The following is a 17,775-nucleotide window of genomic DNA, read 5'->3' as shown; positions in this document are numbered from 1 at the left end:
GGTATGAAAATGTGGGGTAGTGGTTACAGTATCAGACTAAGATCGAATCCCCCTCTGCCTTGGAAACTCGCTGGGTGACCTTGGGTTGGTATGAGTGTAGTGTTCAAATGGAGAACTGGAGGTCGTTTTTAAAAAGAACACCTTCCATGCAAACGGAAAACTTCGCACGGAGGGGCAGTGAGGTGAATGGAAACATTTCCGTTTCAATGATAGAGAACTTTTCACGGGAGGGAAAGCCCTCACACATGTCCCCTGCCGGTACTCTGGAGCGGAACCACGTCAGGCGTTCGCCCCCTTGCTGTGCAGACGAGCGCAAGCCTTTGTTTCTTTCACGACCAAGCGCTGTCTGGCGGTTATTAATAGCGCGCGCGCTCTCGTCTCTCAGAGGGCCTTTTCTCCTCTTGGCGCCAAAGACGTCATGCCAAGGAAGGGGGGGGGGAAGAAGAGGGGGAGTGAAGAGTACAGAACGTGCTGGTCGCTTCGCGGAAGGGGGAGGAACTCTTTTCCCATCACCCACCGCTCCGAGCTGCGTCAACGGGCGCCGGGAGGGCCGGGTGCAGACGGCTTATTCTCTGCGTGGCCGGCTTCGGGCGCGGTCGGACGTGCACTCAGCGGGCGCTCGTCATGGCCTCCACCGGGACCCATCCGTCTCCAGCTGCCCCTGCGGGCGCTGCCGCCCTCGCCTCAGCACCGCCTCCGCCACCCGCGGCGGGGATCCTCATCGGGGACCGCTTGTACTCGGAGGTCTCGCTGACCATCGACCACTCGCTCATCCCCGAGGAGCGGCTCTCGCCCACCCCTTCCATGCAGGACGGGCTGGACCTCCAGGCCGAGACCGACCTGCGGATCCTGGGCTGCGAGCTCATCCAGTCCGCCGGGATCATCCTTCGCCTGCCGCAGGTCAGCGGAAGCGCGGGCGGGCGCGCACAGAAGGCCCGGGGGGGGGGGGGCGGGGCCGGCGCCGTTGCGGGACGTTTTTTTTTTTGCGCGGCGCCCTGCAGGGGAGGGGGGGGGGGGGGCAGTGGCGAGAGAGCGGTGCGTGTCAGAGCGCTGGAGACAAAATGGCGGCCGAATCGCAGACTTGGGCATAGCTTGACAGGCCAGGCGTCGGCGCCGCTTCCGGGAAGCGAGGGGGAGGAGCGGGCTTCGCTGGAGGGGGCTTTCTGCGCGTGCGCGTCCCCGCCGCCTCCTTGACCTCGCTCATCCTTATCCCCTTCCCCGCTGTGGGGATTATCTTCGCAGGTGGCGATGGCGACCGGGCAGGTGCTGTTTCATCGCTTCTTCTACTCCAAGTCTTTCGTCAAGCACAGCTTCGAGGTGAGTTTTGGGTGAATTTGGGGTGGGGGGGGAGCGGGAGCCCTGGGCAGGAGGTGTGCTGTGGAAGTATTGGACCCACTCTCTTTAGTTTTCTTATCTTGGAAAGTTTGCTGGCCAACATTTTTCTCATTGAGGCAATTCCAGAACACACAGCAGGACTGGTGTTATATCTTATAAATAATAATACTGCCTCGTCAGTCTTTATTGCTTTCAAGCACAAAAGCATAAAACGCATCTCACTGCTGCACTCAGTCCCACTTTCTACCCCTAACATATACAATCCTCTTAAAGGAACGTACACCACAACCAGGCGAGGCTTTTCTCGCAACTCTTTTTGGGGCTTGGCCAAATTATTTTCAACAGCCTTGTAATATGTTGTTCCTGATCCTGGAGGACTGCCTTTTCATGGCAATGGGCTTCTTTTCAGATTGTTGCTATGGCCTGCATCAATCTTGCTTCCAAAATTGAAGAAGCACCTCGTCGCATAAGAGATGTGATCAATGTTTTCCACCACTTGCGCCAGTTGAGAGTCAAAAGGTAAGGTCTGCTCTTTTTTCACAATATGTACTTTAAGTTGTAATGTAACTCAAAGGCTGTGGAGGTTCTCACTCAGTAGGCTTACAGGAATAGGTTGAGTGGCGTGCTCTTTGGGCTGAACGTGGACAGTTGAGCGCTCTGAAGCCAATGCTGATCAGTTTGGTACTGTTGTATTAATGTGAACAAGTGATTATTGCATGAAACATTAATTATTTCTTTGTGGCTGAGTAGGTATTGAACATAGTGGCAAGGGAGTGTTAGGTTTTTCCTGGCACTTGAAGGCTTCTAATTTATCTAGCTTTTTTGCCTGCTACAGTGAAATTTGTGCTAGATGTTAACTCCTAGAGAAATAGCAGTTGGTTCTTAGCATGTCTTGTGTCTGTCTTTGAGCTTGTAGTGGAGCAAGCTGACAGAATCATTTGGTTTACAATATGTACCGTTGTTAGCAGCATCTTCAAGAATGTAAAGAGAATCCTGGAAACAGTATTCAACTAGAGTCACAGGAGCAGCATTTTTTCCATACTGCTTGATTATCTCTAAATCAGACAAGTCTCACTTTGTGTGTGTGTTTAATGGATCCTGTAGAGTTGTCATAAGTTGTGGTTATGTAAAGTAGGGATTGGCATGAACCTAAAAATCCCGGTTTGGGGTGGCCTGTTTGGATCCGCCTTTTTCCCAGGGAGGGTTAAAAGGCTGATAGCTATTAAACCCTTCGGTTTCACTTTTCCCCACTTTCAAGTGTGTGTGGGGGGGCAAAACAGACGGGTTTAATGGCTGGCAGCCATTTAAACCTAATAGGTCAGTTGTGGACCCATGCTGCTCAGCTATTAGGTTTAAATGGCCCAAACTGGACAAACGTCCAGTAAACCTTTGGGGAAGGCAACTTCCCCAAACATCGGTTCAGGGGCTCCGAACCAAGCCATGTTCTTGCTGAATTTTTGGCTTGTGAACCGGTTCTTGCCCATCCCTAATGTAAAGCTTTTGGTAGGGGAAGGTTGGGGGACCTTAGATAAGATAAGATGTTAAGTGACAGAAAGACCAAATAACTGTACTCGAACACTTGCACAAGAGTCTTAATCTAGCATACTTTTTTTAAAAAGGCACTGTTTTTGTCTGCTTGGGTTGTAATTAATGACGTCGTATTTGCATCAGTAAGCATGGACTTGATTTCAGGGCGTTCTGATACATCTATGGAAGCTTGTTAGGGTTTTCTTTGCCATACCTTGTGGACTGATGGGTTACCTTAAATTCCATACATTTGTGTCTTTAGATTTAGATGTTTGTTTGTTGTTCAGAAAAGCGTATTTAGTACAGAGAAACATGTATTCAAATCTCTATTTTAATAGATGTTTCAACATCATTTCAATTAAACAGTTATAATAACCAGGACCTGTTGACTTAGGAATGTGATTTCAAGTTAAGCTTTCAGTTAACTGGTACCTTTTAAATGATTCTTGGCAAGTCAAGTTTTCTAGATAGAATTTGAAGTGTTGTGAGCTAAAAAATCTTATAAAATACAACCTTTTCTCATTAAAAACAAACTGGCATGCCAGATGTACATGTACTGTGTGAGTAATGTCACATTCAAGCAAATATGGGTTTGGGCTTTATTTTTAACTAACCTAAAAGTAAGCATGTGAGAAATTTCTGTAACATTGTATATGAAGCCTTAATACCTGTCTCACAGGTTCAGTTAAAAAAAAATTGGGATATAAGCATTTTTCTGTGCGTGTTAACAGTTTTACAAGTAAATCCATTGTACATGTTATTAACTTTAGCTCTTTTTTCCCTTGCAACCGACTATACAGCGACCAGCTACATTTACCAAAGCCTGGGTGATGTGGAGTGGTTCATAGAGATGAAGCTGTCGTCATGGCAACAGTGAGTGAAGTATCGAAAATCCCCAAGGAGAAGCCAGTGCTCTGAGAATAGGTCACTGGAATCGGGGGACTGACAGGTTGGCCATTGGTGAACCGTTTCGCAGAACTCCTGTATCTTGTGTTAAGCTTTTATCTTTGCTGTCCAGGGTTTTGGAAACTAGCTAAAAATGTATGTTAGAATTTTAAACATTCATTAATTCTTTGTTTTGTCATACATTAATCTGTTTTAATTAGTATGGGGACTCAGTTCATCAAAATCACAATTGTACTGTTAGATATTATTGTCCAGTCATTGCAGATAAATAATTCATTGGATGAAATGGTTATCCAGGATACTTTATGGTTCACTTCTTAGTTACAATTGAGTAGGCATGTAGGTGCAAATAATGTTTGTGAAGGCTTTCAGTGCTAGTACTCTGTTGAATTTACTCTGAAATAATAAATTCAGAGGCATCCTTTTCAATTTATGGATATGATCAGGAAAAAAATGGTTGATTTTAGAAAAGTGTGGGCAGCATCAACTGTCTTTTTCATAACTAATAATTGCATATGAAATTAACTCCTGTCTCATAGGTTCAAATCTTTTAAATACACTGTACGATACAAATTAGCTTCGTTATATTTTGTTTTTGTATGTTTGTGCTGTGTATAGTCCCACAGCTAAGCAGGACATTGAAACGTCACAAGTCAAATGTCAAACATGTGCTGTAAGTGACTTTACTAGAGACCCAGCCATCTCTGTTAAAAGCATATCAGTACTGAGAAGCCATGAGATCCGTGTTACAGTAACTCATGTTTCTTTAAATAGTTGTACTAAATGCATATACAACATTAATCCAGGGAGATGCTAGATAGCTAGTAGGGGGAGACTGATTAATTCTTCCCTTTCCAAATCTGTGCTGTTATTCCCCCACAGTATGTAGCACTGTTCATTTTAGTATGTGATTTTAAAGGTAAGTTCCTTGTGCTGAACAGCCTGCAGCTCAGTTCTCTGCATGTTTATTTGGTAGTAAGGCCCACTGAGGATGAGATTAGTCCCAAGTCATTGCATCCCATCAAGCTCTTGAAGACTGGATTCTGAGTAGATGTGTATGATTGGAGTGTTGGATATCTACCATCAACTTAGTTATTGGTAGACTCTACCTTGTATGAATTTTGCACCGTTAATCCAATTTTGAACCCATTGTAAAAGGAGATAGAGCAGGTTGAGAAAGAAGTACTTTTCTCCCTTTCTCACAATACAAGAACCTGTGGGCACTCAATGAAATTGCTGAGCAGTTGGGTTAGAATGGATAAAAGGAAGTACATCTTCACTCAAAGAATGATTAACACATGGAATTCACTGCCACAGGAGGTGGCGGCAGCTATAAGCATGGACAGCTTCAAGAGGGAATTAGATAAGCATATGGAGCAGAAGTCCATCAGTGGCTATTAGCCACAAGGTATAGATAGGAACTCTCAGTCTGGGGCAAGTGATGCACAGTATTCTTGGTGCTTGGAGGGGGCAACAGTGGGAGGGCTTCTAGTGTCCTGGCCCCACTGCTGGACCTCCTGATGGCACCTGGTGTTTTTGGCCACTGTATGATAGTGTGTTGGACTAGATGGGCCATTGGCCTGATCCAACATTGGCTTCTCTTATGTTCTTATGAGGTTTGGGGCAATTCTTTGTTTCCTCAGAATAGGGCTCTTCAAACTGTATCTTGTTTCTGGCATCTTAAAATTGTAGTTGTTAAGCTTATATTACAACAGCTCAATCAAAACCAACTCCAGTGGTCATCCTGTGGCATGTTCATAATGTGCAAGCAAAGCTCTTGTAGGCTCTGTTGTAAATGTATATGCTGACTGGAACGTTAAGATTAGTACAAATATCATATTTAATATTTAGAAGCCTTTGGTTAAACATAGAATTACCAGCAGATTTAGCATACCAAGCTATCCAGAAGTATGCACAGTAATATGGAATGGTATAGATGGAAAAGCCTGCCATGTGTTAAGGGCTAATATAAATCCATAAGAATTTAGAGGCTGGAGCCTAAGCAGGAAGTGCCTAATAGTCTACTATCTTAAAATGATTGTTGCTTCTGCTGTTCCAGAAATAAAGTGCATGTGGGAATCAATATGGGAAAACTAGATAAAATCAGATACTAGTATTAAATAGTGAGTGTTTAAGCTATCAGGAAAAATTGTAGGTAAGCCAAGGCTGATATTTTTCTTAATGTTCATCCTTCTAGGAATGTCCCTTGACTATTTTAGGGGTGGCATCTACCATATAATTTTGTGTCAAAATCCTCTTAATAAAGTTAAGAGTTATAGTATTGAAATTTTGGTGGAACTAATTTTGCAGTAAAGTAAGCAAGGTTGGATGAATAAGCTTCACTTGTGTGATCCCCCCCCCCAAGTTGGAGATTTTTAATAATTTAGTTTGAGGATCTAAAAAGCACATTTCTAAGTAAATCGGATCACGGAAATATCTATATGGAACATATTAATATGATCCCCAGAAAAATAAATGCCTTTTACGATGATTGGTAACCTGAACTGTTTCACTTTTTAAAAGTGAAGAGTAGCTGACATGTCTATGCACAAGAATAAAATGTTACAGTACTTCAGACATTCAGAACTGTGCAGACTTTTCCTTGCTGTGAAAAATGCATAGTGAAATCTCAGTTAACTAGCTGGATATCATTTAATACACAAGTGTTACAAGTTTGGTAGTCAGAAAATATGCTTGAAGTGAAAATGTCAGCTTAAATTGCACAATTGTAGCTTGAGCACAAGGCCAATTTTTAATTGGTCTAGAATCTCATAGAATATTTATAATCTCTTACTATTTAATGTTTAGTATTAGAGTTCTTATTAGAGAAGTATTTATGTCCTCCTGTAATACCCTCAAATGGACAAGAGATGTTTATTGCGGTTAAGTTGTAATTCAACTGTGTGTAATTCTCAGACCTGGACTTTTTATTGAAGTTGTTTTGTCAAGAGTTGATGGCTGAGAATGTCATCTTATCTTTAAGAAGCAAATTATCCTAAGTCTTTGCATGCTTATAAGCAGACTGACTTCAGTGACCCTAGAATGGTGTGACTGCATAGGGTAAGCATTGCACTGTAAATGCGATACATTTTCAGTTATTCTCCCAGTCCAGTTAAGTGAGCCTTTACTGGGAATGCCGTGTAAACAAATACCTTCATACGGAACAGGAGCTAAAGCATTATCTGAATCTAAATACATGGTAATTGTATTTGATTTACGCTGTGTAATCCACCTTGAGTCTTTGTGAGAAAGGTGAGCTATAACATAAATAAATCCAGGATAAAAAGGATGGTAATGTATTTCCTTTTGAGAGCCCCTTAATTTTCATACTCCGGGTAGAGTTCCGGACTTCAAATGCAATAGGCAGTACAGGTGAGGAATAAACTTCTATTGAGAAAGCCAAGATGGTTTTTGCATGCATCTCAGTGTCTTGGAGCAGGTGCATGAAGGTGATTATGGTAGCTATTGCAGCCTTAAAACATTTTATTTTTTGCACACGAAACCATTCCTTTGCATTATAGTTTCCCATCAATTAAACAAATTTAATTTTAATAGTATAAGATGCTGCTTCTTTTGACTGATGAAACAGATGAAATATTACACAACTGTCTGATCTTCTACTCAGTTTATGCTACATGAATGGGATGAAACAGGTGCACCTACTTGAGCTTTAAGGAATAGGGAAGAAAAAAATTACAGTGCCTGAGGGAAAAAAATTCTGTCTCTTTTTAAGTGGGGTTTGTGTATTTTTAAATTCACTATCTGTATGTATGCTTAGGGGGGAATTATTTTAAAATAGGTTGCTCTACACATGGTTTTGCTCAGTATCCTGTGTTTAACACATTTATTTTACAGATGTAAAATTTGCATTGGTCATTGAAGATAAATGCACCACTGTGTTCCTTTACAGGGAATGGAATCTTCCCATAAGAGACCACTCGAAGTTTCTTGGGATTCAACTTTGTAGGTCAACTTCCTCTTTAAAACGAAGTGAAACATCTTTCCATGGCATGTTCTGAATGCTGGCAGGAAAATTGTTTTCACTCTTAACAAGTAAACATAGTTGTATCTAGTAAATTAGCTTAACTTGGACAGCACAAGATTAAAGCTTACACTTGTTTGCAGGAGTTCAAAATCTGGTTTCTGTTGCCATTAGTTGGTTGGAAGGGAAAACAGAGAAGGCGCAGTCTTCAGTATACAAAACAGTTTTGACTCTATTTCTTACAAACTGTAGGACTCCAAGCCCATTGATACTTGATCAGAACTACATAAACACCAAAAATCAAGTAATCAAAGCAGAAAGGAGGGTGCTGAAGGAATTGGGATTTTGTGTTCATGTCAAGCATCCTCATAAGGTGAGTTGGTTTTTCTTCTGTATCAACCTGTGTGTATGTCTTGGTGAGAACTGAGGTAAAATAAGCCCAGTTATGTGAATGTTGGAGTGTGCAGAGGGTGAACGATGTAGCATTCGTGATTATAAGTTGTCCATTTGTGTGAGGATTTGATTTGGGGGTGACTGGAGTGGATGTGTTGGAAGATGAGAACTTCTTGACTGTTCACTTATGCTCCATATGGGTGAAGAAAGGAAATACTTTGTAGGTGTTAATACTCAAGATCTTTCTATTTTTCTTCTTCCTTCAGATAATTGTTATGTATTTGCAAGTCTTAGAATGTGAACGTAACCAAACTCTCGTCCAGACAGCCTGGTAAGTTATTCTTTTCTGTCTCTCTTAGCCAGGAAAATAGTAACAGAAAAAAACAAACAAACAAACTTGATGTCTCATAAGTCAAACAATAAAGTGTAAGTTAAAACAGTGCCTTTCAATATGTGGTGTTGTTGCTTGTTTTCTGTTTACTATTTTCATGGCTTTCATAAAATATTTTCTTGGAGAACTCAATTTAACTTTGTTCTTTTTTCTACTCTTTGATTAAAGGGTAGCCCCTGATGGTAAGTCATAGAACTCTGCTCTCTGCACCACAGCTCATGACCCAAGGATGGCCTGATTGGCTGCCTCTCTCTCCAGCCAATCCAGTGCAAGCTCTCATCCGAGATTTACTGAAGTGGTCCATGTCCATCTGGCAGCATCTTCTAGTTCTGTCGGGGTGTCAAAAGGATTTGTATATTTGCTTCTAGAAGTACCTCTGTTCAACATACATGTCATGAAATGTATATTTGTTTTCCTGGTTATTGTAGCTATGTGGCATGACCTATTGACATAAACTGGATAGACTCTGGTTTTCACCAGCCTGAATTCTTCATTAACTTATATTTCCAGTTTTATCTAAATTTTCGATTTTAAAGAACTTTGGTGCATGCAAATGGCTCGCACATATCTAATTATTTATTGTCTGTATATTGAGCATAGTTTTCTACATAGCAAATATCCACTGTAGGTCAATTGGCATGTTTGAAGGTTCTCTCCCCCCCCCCCCCCCCTTGTAATCTGAAACTTTTATTACTAAATTCTGAAATAATTGCAGTTTTCAGTAACATCATATTGGATGGGAAAGAATGCTTGTTAGTTCGTGGCTCTACCATGTGTATGTTGCAGTTATCTGTACTTCAGGTTGGTATATTGTCATTCATTTTGCAAAGTAGTGCCAGAATCTAGAACTGTAACCCTGCAGTCAGTAATTTGTTGATAAAATATCTAGGGCATGATGCTGACAAACTCAAGCACTTACATGTCCTGTTGTCTTCAGTAAGACAGTTAAATATGCCCATGAATCATTCCCCTAAAATCAGTCAGATGGAAAGTGCTAAACTATGTCTGCATCATGCCATGTAGATTTTGCTTGTAATGTCACATGAGGGATACATTTAGATATTTGCAAATATGCTGTAGAAGGTATGTATGAATTTGATTGTTGTAAGGATTAACCTTTAAATGATTTAAGTTATTATGGGTGTTCACTGGGTGGGACTATTCTCTCCTCATGGACAAATTTTGTAATTAAATGAAACTTTAGATGACGGACACTTCATAAAATATCTATACATATGTAATAGTTAAAGCTATAATTCATCTTGGGGTTTTAGAGATGAGACAGCTTGATTATCGCAGAGGTCCAGGGGCATTTGAAGCAGTTTTGTTTAAGGACTATCATTTGGCACATTAAAGTCTAAATTACTGAAATGAAGAAAAAATAATAAAGTAGATTGAGTCTCCAACTTGGTATGCTTGCTCTCATAGTAGACTTTAGAACTTGAGATAAATTCAGGCTCATTTTTTTATAGGAATTACATGAATGACAGCCTTCGAACCAATGTGTTTGTCCGATTTCAGCCAGAGACAATAGCCTGTGCTTGTATTTACCTTGCTGCTAGAGCTCTTCAGGTAAGTATTTATGCATAATTCATAGACATACTGTGTTGGATCCAGACTTCATATTCTTGGGGCAGAATAATTTCTTGCCTTCCCCTTCCCACTGCAGCCTACTGATCTCCTTGAAATGCTCCTGAGGGTATAGGGAAGCCTGAATGGGAAGAAGGGGAAATTGGCAGAAATTGCCAACTTAGTATGGATCCAATCCAGCCCCATAGCCAGAAATTTTGGATTGGTGGGATGGAGAAATTTCGTGGGGCAGCAGAGGGGTAAGCACATGCATTCCCTGAACTCCAAGCAGCGATTTTGCTGTTTGAAGTACAGGCGCATGCAGCTGCCCCTCTCACTCACCTCCTGCAAGATTTAAAGGGCCCTCCAGCTGATCGGCGGGCCATGTGCTCCTGCCAGTCAGGAGGAAGGGTGAGAGGGGCAGCAACATTTGTGGGGCGTGCCTCACATTTGAGGGGGCAAAGCCCCAAAATTCCCCACTGTAGCTATGGGCTTGATCTAATCCTTATTTTCTAAAACCTTGAGTGAATGTTCAAATTTGTTAAGCTTACAGTGTTTTCTCTTCTAGATTCCTTTGCCCAACCGTCCTCATTGGTTCTTGCTTTTTGGTACTACTGAGGGAGATATTCAGGAGATATGCTTAACAACTCTTAAGCTGTATACTAGAAAGAAGGCAAGTGTCCTAACTAAATCAAACATGTAGTTGCATGGAAGAGATGATGAAATGGTTCTCTAATGTTATGTGAACTGATTTCCAAATACTTTGTGTTTCCTTGTAGCCTAACTATGAGTTGCTTGATAAGGAAGTAGAAAAGAGGAAAATGGCACTACAGGAAGCTAAACTAAAAGCAAAAGGATTAAACCCTGATGGAACACCAGCTCTTTCAACATTGGGAGGTTTTTCACCTGCTTCTAAGCCCTGTAAGTGCTCTGATTATGATTTTTTAAAAAACCATGTTTCTGTTGATCTAATGCCTCAAATATGATACCTGAGTTTTTAAAAGGTGTAGTTTATGTAATTGTCTATTGTTCTGACACCAACTTGGAGGATTTGTCCTGAATCAGTGAATTTTAGCTGTCATACCTAATTCTGACTTGGACAAAACAATTGCCGTAGCTTTACACAGTGAAGGCTTTTGTGGCATGGGGGTAGCTGCTGCCAAAGCAACATTTAAAAAAACCTGCACAGCTAATCAAAACTTCAATAGCCATTAAGAAGACTTGTTGGGCAAAAGCTCAGCATGGCCCCAACACGCTTCCTAAAAACACTTGGAGGGTGCCCTGGCAACCACTGCCACCATGTTGGGAATACCTACTTTTAGTCTCCTGTTTTGGTCTGGATTAGTAGCATCTTTACCCAAAAGACTGGATACCACTTAGATTTTCTCCCTTAATGCTGTCGACAGGAATGGAATGTTATGGTGCTTCATCTGGAAAACAGTTTTTTGGGTATTAACATTGATTAAGAGTGTTTCATCTTCACTTTTGTTTCAGAGAGACAGGTTTGGCAACATTTTGAGCTTAAATTGAATTACAATCTAAGAGAAAACCAGTTCTATTCCCTTAAGGGTTCAGTATGTATATGAAAATATATGCAAAGCTGCCTTATCAGACCATTGGTCAAAGTCAGTATTGTCTATTCAGTCTTGCAGTGGTTTTCCAGCGTCTCAAGCAGAGGTCTTTCACATCACCTATAATCTGATCCTCAACTGTATGTGCCACGCACTGACCGTGGGACTTTTGCATGTTGGCTATATTAATGCAGTGGAAATTTTGTTGTTCAGTCGCACAGTCGAGTCCAACTCTTCACGACCCCATGGACCAGATCACGCCAGGCCTTCCTGTCTTCCACTGTCGTCTGAAGTTTCCTCAATTTCATGTTCATTGCATCTATGACACTGCCTAACCATCTCATCCTTTGCCGTCCCCGTCTTCTTTGACCTTCAGTCTTTCCCAGCATCAGGGTCTTCTCCAGTGAGTGCTCCCTTCTCATTTGGTGGCCAAAGTATTTGAGCTTCAGTTTCATTATCTGGCTTTCCAGGGAACAGTCAGGGTTGATTTCTTTTAGGATTGACTGATTGGATCTTCTTGCAGTCCAAGGGACTCTCAAGAGTCTTCTCCAGCACCATAGTTCAAAAGAATCTATTCTTTGGCGCTCGGCCTTCCTTATAGTCCAACTCTCACAGCCATACACAACTACTGGGAATACCATTGCTTTGACCATGCGCACTTTTGTTGCCAGGGTGATGTCTCTACTTTTTATCATGCTGTTGAGGTTCGCCATCGCTTTCCTCCCAAGGAGCAGGCGTCTTTTAATTTCATGGCTGCTGTCACAGTCTGCGGTGATCTGGGATCCCAGGAACGTGAAGTCTGTCACTACTTCCACGACTTCCCCTTCTATTTGCCAAGGAGTGATGGGGCCGGATGCCATGATCTTAGTTTTTTTGATGTTGAGCTTCAAGCCCACTTTTGCGCTCTCCTCTTTTACTCTGAGCAAGAGGCTCTTTAGATCCTTTTCACTTTCAGCCATTAGAGTGGTATCATCTGCATATCTGAGGTTGTTGATCTTTTCCCCAGCAATCTTAATTCCCGCTTGTGATTCATCCAGGCCAGCATTTCGCATGATGTACTCTGCATATATATTAAATAAGCAAGGTGACAGTATACATCCTTGTCGTACTCCTTTTCCTATGCTGAACCAATCAGTTGTTCCGTATCCGGTTCTAACTGTCGCTTCTTGGCCCTTATACAGGTTTCTCAAGAGACATGTGAGGTGGTCTGGTACTCCCATCTCTTTAAGGACCTGCCATAGTTTGTTGTGATCCACACAGTCAAAAGCTTTAGCATAGTCAATGAAGCAGAAGTAGATATTTTTCTGGTACTCTCTTGCTTTCTCCATAATCCAGCGAATGTTGGCAATTTGATCTCTAGTTCCTCTACCTCTTCGAAACCCAGCTTGTACTTCTGGTAGTTCTCTATCCACGTACTGTTGAAGCCTAGCTTGTAGGATCTTGAGCATGACCTTGCTAGCGTGTGATATGAGTGCAATTGTGCGATAGTTTGAACATTCCTTGGCGTTGCCCTTCTTTGGGATTGGAATGTATACTGATCTTTTCCAATCCTGTGGCCACTGTTGCGTTTTCCAAATTTGCTGGCAAATGGAGTGCAGCACTTTAACAGCATCATCTTCTAAGACTTTGAATAGCTCAGCTGGAATACCATCACCTCCACTAGCTTTGTTGTTAGCAATGCTTTCTAAGGCCCATTTAACTTCACATTCCAGGATGTCTGGCTCAAGGTCAGTGATTATACCGTCGTGTTTGTCAAGGACATTGAGGTCTTTCTTGTATAGTTCTTCTGTGTATTCTTGCCATCTTTTCCTAATCTCTTCTGCTTCTGTTAGGTCCCTACCGTTTTTGTCCTTTATCATGGCCAGCTTTGCATGGAACGCTCCCTTGATTTCTCCAATTTTCTTGAAGAGATCTCTAGTCCTTCCCATTCTATTGTTTTCTTCTATTACTTTGCACTGTTCATTCAGGAAGGCCTCCTTATCTCTCCTTGCTGTTCTCTGGAAATCTGCGTTCAGTTGGGTAAATCTTTCCTTTTCGCCTTTGCCTTTCGCTTTCCTTCTTTCCTCTGCTATTTGTAAAGCCTCATCAGAAAGCCATTTTGCTTTCTTGCATTTCTTTTTCTTTGGTATGGTGGTGATTGCTGCCTCCTGTACGATGTCACGAACCTCTGTCCATAGTTCTTCAGGCACTCTATCTATCAAATCCAGACCCTTGAATCTATTCTTCACCTCTACTGTATATTCATCAGGGATGCGATCTAGGTCAAACCTGAATGGCCTCGTGGTTTTCCCGATTTTCTTCAGTTTAAGTCTGAATTTTGCAATGAGTAGCTCATGATCTGAACCACAGTCAGCTCCAGGTCTTGTTTTTACTGACTGGATAGAGCTTCTCCATCTTTGACTGCAAATTATATAGTCAATCTGATTTCGGTGTTGCCCATCTGGTGATGTCCATGTGTAGAGTCGCCTCTTAGGTTGTTGGAAAAGGGTGTTCGCTATGACCAGTGTGTTCTCTTGACAAAACTCTGTTAACCTTTGCCCTGCTTCATTTTGCTTTCCAAGGCCAAACTTGTCTGTTATTCCGGTTACCTTTTGACTTCCTACTTTAGCATTCCAGTCCCCTATGATGATGAGGACATCATTTTTTGGTGTTAGTTCTATGAGGTGTTGTAGGTCTTCATAGAACCGGTCCACTTCAGCCTCTTCTGCATCAGTGGTTGGGGCATAGACTTGGATTACTGTGATGTTGAATGGTTTGCCTTGGAATCGGACAGAAATCATTCTGTCATTTTTGAGATTGTATCCCAGTACTGACTTTTGCACTCTCTTGTTGACTATAAAGGCCACACCATTTTTTCTACGAGATTCCTGGCCACAGTAGTAGATATAATGGCCTTCTGAGTTAAATTCGCCCATTCCTGTCTGCTTTAGTTCACTGATTCCTAAGATATCCATGTTCAGTCTTGCCATCTCATTTTTGACCACGTCAAGCTTACCTTGATTCATAGATCTTACATTCCAGGTTCCTATGTAGTATTGTTCTTTGCAGCATCGGACTTTCCTTCCACCATCAGACACATCCACAACTGAGTGTCCTTTCGGCTTTGGCCCAGCCACTTCACTCTTTCTGGGGTTACTTGTACTTGCCCTCTGCTTTTCCGCAGTAGCATATTGGACACCTTCCGACCTGAGGAGCTCATCTTCCGGCATCATATTTTTTAGCCTTTTGATACTGTCCATGGGGTTTTCTTGGCAAAAATACTGGGGTGGGTTGCCATTTCCTTCTCCAGGGGATCACGCTTGGTCTGTGGAAATAGGCTGTAGAAAATACACATTTGAAATACTATCTTAGATTTCATTGGGTGTAGCCATTTGATACAGCCTAGTTGTCACTCATGATGTTTGTGGTAAATTATGTCAGCAAATACACTGGAGTAAAAGGTCAACGTTTTGTCACTTGAGCATACTTATAAAGAACCGTTTTGAACCTTAGGTTCTCCAAGAGAAATAAAAGCAGAAGAGAAATCTCCAGTGTGTATCAACGCAAAAACTATCAAAAAGGAACCAGAAGATAGACAAGTGGCTTCCAAGAGCCCTTACAATGGGTAAGTATCTTTTACTACAGATAGCCAGAGGTTTGCTTATGCCATTCAGTCGAGGCTTTTTATCTGCTATAGCCTATCCAAGTAACTGATCTGGTGTGTGTTTGTTTTTTTTCTGTTCTCTCAAGTATGAGAAAAGAGAGCAAGAGAAGTAGAAGCAGCAGAAGTGCTAGTCGGTCAAAGTCGAGAACAAAGTCACGATCTAGATCCCACTCTGCAAGGAGACAGTGAGTGATACCGTTAACTTATAATTGGAAAATATGTCACAATACTCCCATTTTCTAAATATTATGATGTAGGAGGCTGTATGGCATTAAGATAAAAACACCTTGATGAATGCCTTAAGGTCATTATTTCATTTGTAATCTGAAAAGCAAGTGACGTGGTCCTTCCATTGAACTTACTGAGGCTGCCAAGTATTTTATTACCATGAAATATCCCAGAATGGTCACAATCTATAATCTCTTGAAAACCTATAGTGCTGTGGAGTATAGTTTAAAAGTAGTATTACAGTTGCTCTAAATAGAAGAGTTTCTCTAGAGATGGAAGACTCTTGTGAATTTGCTGTGTAGCGTGGCCTAGCTACCATTGGGCCAGCGTGCTTAACCCTTCGTATCGTACTTAAAATATCACACGAAAGACGTGTTCTTGTGAATTTGTTTCATAAATATAGTTGTGGGTTTGATGAAGCTAATTGGTTGTAAACAGTTTAGAATAAAGCTAAAGCATCTACGCTAAAGCATTTAAACACGGTAAACAGGTTTATTTATCAATCACATTTATCCTTTACAAAATTTAAAGCAGTTGTAACTTCTCTGTTTCCCAAAGTTAAATAAGTGGGAATTCCTGAAATGAATCATAGAAATTAATGGTTTTCCTATAGGCAAACAATTGAAGTGGCCTGATTATTGGTAGTTTACTTAGTGATAGGGGTTTGATTTAATAGAAAATTGGTAACGCTCACTCGTCTGAATATTTTTTAACAGCCATGACACATTTAAAGATGTAATAGATCTTGTTGTCTCTTAAGTTACAACAATAGGCGGAGCCTGTCCGGAACCTACAGCTCCAGATCCAGAAGCCGATCACGGAGCCACAGTGGCAGTCCTCGGAGGCATCATAATCACGGATCTCCTCACCTAAAACCCCCCAAGCATAGCAGGGAAGAGCTGAAGGGGGCAAACAGACACGGTCACAAACGGAAAAAGTCACGCTCACGTTCCCAGAGCAAATCCAGGGATCATTCAGATGTGGCCAAGAAACACCGGCATGAACGGGGACACCACAGGGACAGGCGTGAACGGTCTCGCTCATTTGAGCGATCACACAAAGGCAAACACCACGGCAGCAGCCGTTCAGGACATAGCCGGCACAGGCGTTAACTGTGAAGCAAACTGCCTTAGTTGTGCTTGCCTATTATACGACGTACGGGACTGTGTGAAACTTGAAGTCAATTAGGATTTGATTTGAAGCCCAACACCTTCAATATGTAGGACATTTTTTTTTCTTTTTGAAGAACTGTGTTGAATTCTTGCACATCAAACACCTTAGCAGTATCTGACTGAGTTAAAATATTGATCAGGTTAAATTGTATGTGTTAGTTGTGTATCTGTATGAAAACTGGAGAATTGTTTCTGTACAAATGTACCTTATTTTTATACAAAACATATTGCAGACACTTCTATTTAAGTATAGTTATTTGTTTAAAATAATGGTGGATACTTTCTTACACTGGTTTTAGTCTGCATGTGTAAAAAATCTTTTTTACAAAAATAATAAAATATACAGCTCTTTTTACTACCTTGCTGAATACCTCATTAAACTATTTTATGCCGAAATGTTTGAAGTTTTTCATAACAAATAACTTTAATGCATCTATATCCTTCCTATTCAGCTTCAAAGAACGCTTGAGCATTGAAAGAAGTCTGCTGAGCAGTGGAAGTCTTGATTTAAATGCTACTGAAACATCTTGTAAGGTATTGTGATGTCACCAGTCTCTTTTCTAATTCTCTTGATGAGCTTTTTGAAATGCCATACAGAGGCTCAGAGCCTGTGATGGAATTCAAGAACACCATAGGACAGCTAATATATAACACCATGGGGTGGGGAATCTAACCACAGCTGCTTTGCCCTTCTGAAAGCTGCTGGTGGAAGGGCTTTCTCTAATCTAGACGACTTCGAAGAGATGAAGAGTAGGCCTGCAAGGTCAAGGAGACATCCCACATTATGACTCCTGTACGTCTTCAGTTGGAGTTTGCTTCAGGCAGCAGCGCAGCAGCCAAAATGGGGAACATCTTTATACCTGCAGGTGATTAGTGAGGATTTTTTTCATAAAAAACAAGAACCTTACGAAGTTACTGTACAGCTGTCTTCTTCACATAAAACACTAAAGATGGGGTTACATCACAAAATAACGTGGCCTTCTAGGATGAAGAAGCAAAAGCTGCAACTTGAGACCAACCCTCCCTAGTATATTCAAGTCTTCAGCAAACAGTCTGAA

The 17,775-nt window shown here is 41.5% G+C and overlaps 1 protein-coding gene across 4 annotated transcripts; it reads left to right on the top strand.

Annotated features, from left to right (window-relative positions):
* Nucleotides 1-549: 549 nt before the first annotated feature.
* On the top strand, nt 550-16,946 carry CCNL1 (cyclin L1). 4 transcript variants are annotated; one of them, XM_015409555.1, is made up of 11 exons: nt 550-900; nt 1,243-1,317; nt 1,745-1,854; nt 8,003-8,123; nt 8,410-8,474; nt 10,007-10,106; nt 10,672-10,776; nt 10,883-11,024; nt 15,167-15,278; nt 15,404-15,502; nt 16,306-16,946. In XM_015409555.1, the coding sequence occupies exons 1-11, from the start codon at nt 625-627 to the stop codon at nt 16,655-16,657; spliced, it is 1,557 nt and encodes a 518-aa protein (XP_015265041.1). In that variant the 5' UTR covers nt 550-624; the 3' UTR covers nt 16,658-16,946. The 4 variants fall into 4 exon arrangements, with proteins under 4 accessions (XP_015265041.1, XP_015265043.1, XP_015265044.1 ...); XM_015409557.1 differs by lacking the exons at nt 10,672-10,776; nt 10,883-11,024; nt 15,167-15,278; nt 15,404-15,502; nt 16,306-16,946 and adding exons at nt 8,703-8,716; nt 9,250-9,335 and having other exon boundaries at nt 10,007-10,100; XM_015409558.1 differs by lacking the exons at nt 10,672-10,776; nt 10,883-11,024; nt 15,167-15,278; nt 15,404-15,502; nt 16,306-16,946 and adding an exon at nt 8,703-8,716 and having other exon boundaries at nt 10,007-10,089.
* Nucleotides 16,947-17,775: the final 829 nt, after the last annotated feature.

This window comes from Gekko japonicus, unplaced genomic scaffold (genome assembly GCF_001447785.1).
Source record: "Gekko japonicus isolate JY-2015 unplaced genomic scaffold, Gekko_japonicus_V1.1 scaffold1446, whole genome shotgun sequence".
NCBI lineage: Eukaryota > Metazoa > Chordata > Lepidosauria > Squamata > Gekkonidae > Gekko > Gekko japonicus.
This window is presented reverse-complemented; position numbering and strand designations above follow the sequence as displayed.

Bases quoted from the DNA above. Each gene is read 5' to 3' on its own strand.
- CCNL1 (XM_015409555.1), top strand. From the start codon at position 625: ATGGCCTCCACCGGGACCCATCCGTCTCCAGCTGCCCCTGCGGGCGCT. The intron at 1,855-8,002 runs GTAAGGTCTGCT...TACAAACTGTAG, and splicing joins CGCCAGTTGAGAGTCAAAAG to GACTCCAAGCCCATTGATAC. The intron at 15,503-16,305 runs GTGAGTGATACC...TTGTCTCTTAAG, and splicing joins TCCCACTCTGCAAGGAGACA to TTACAACAATAGGCGGAGCC.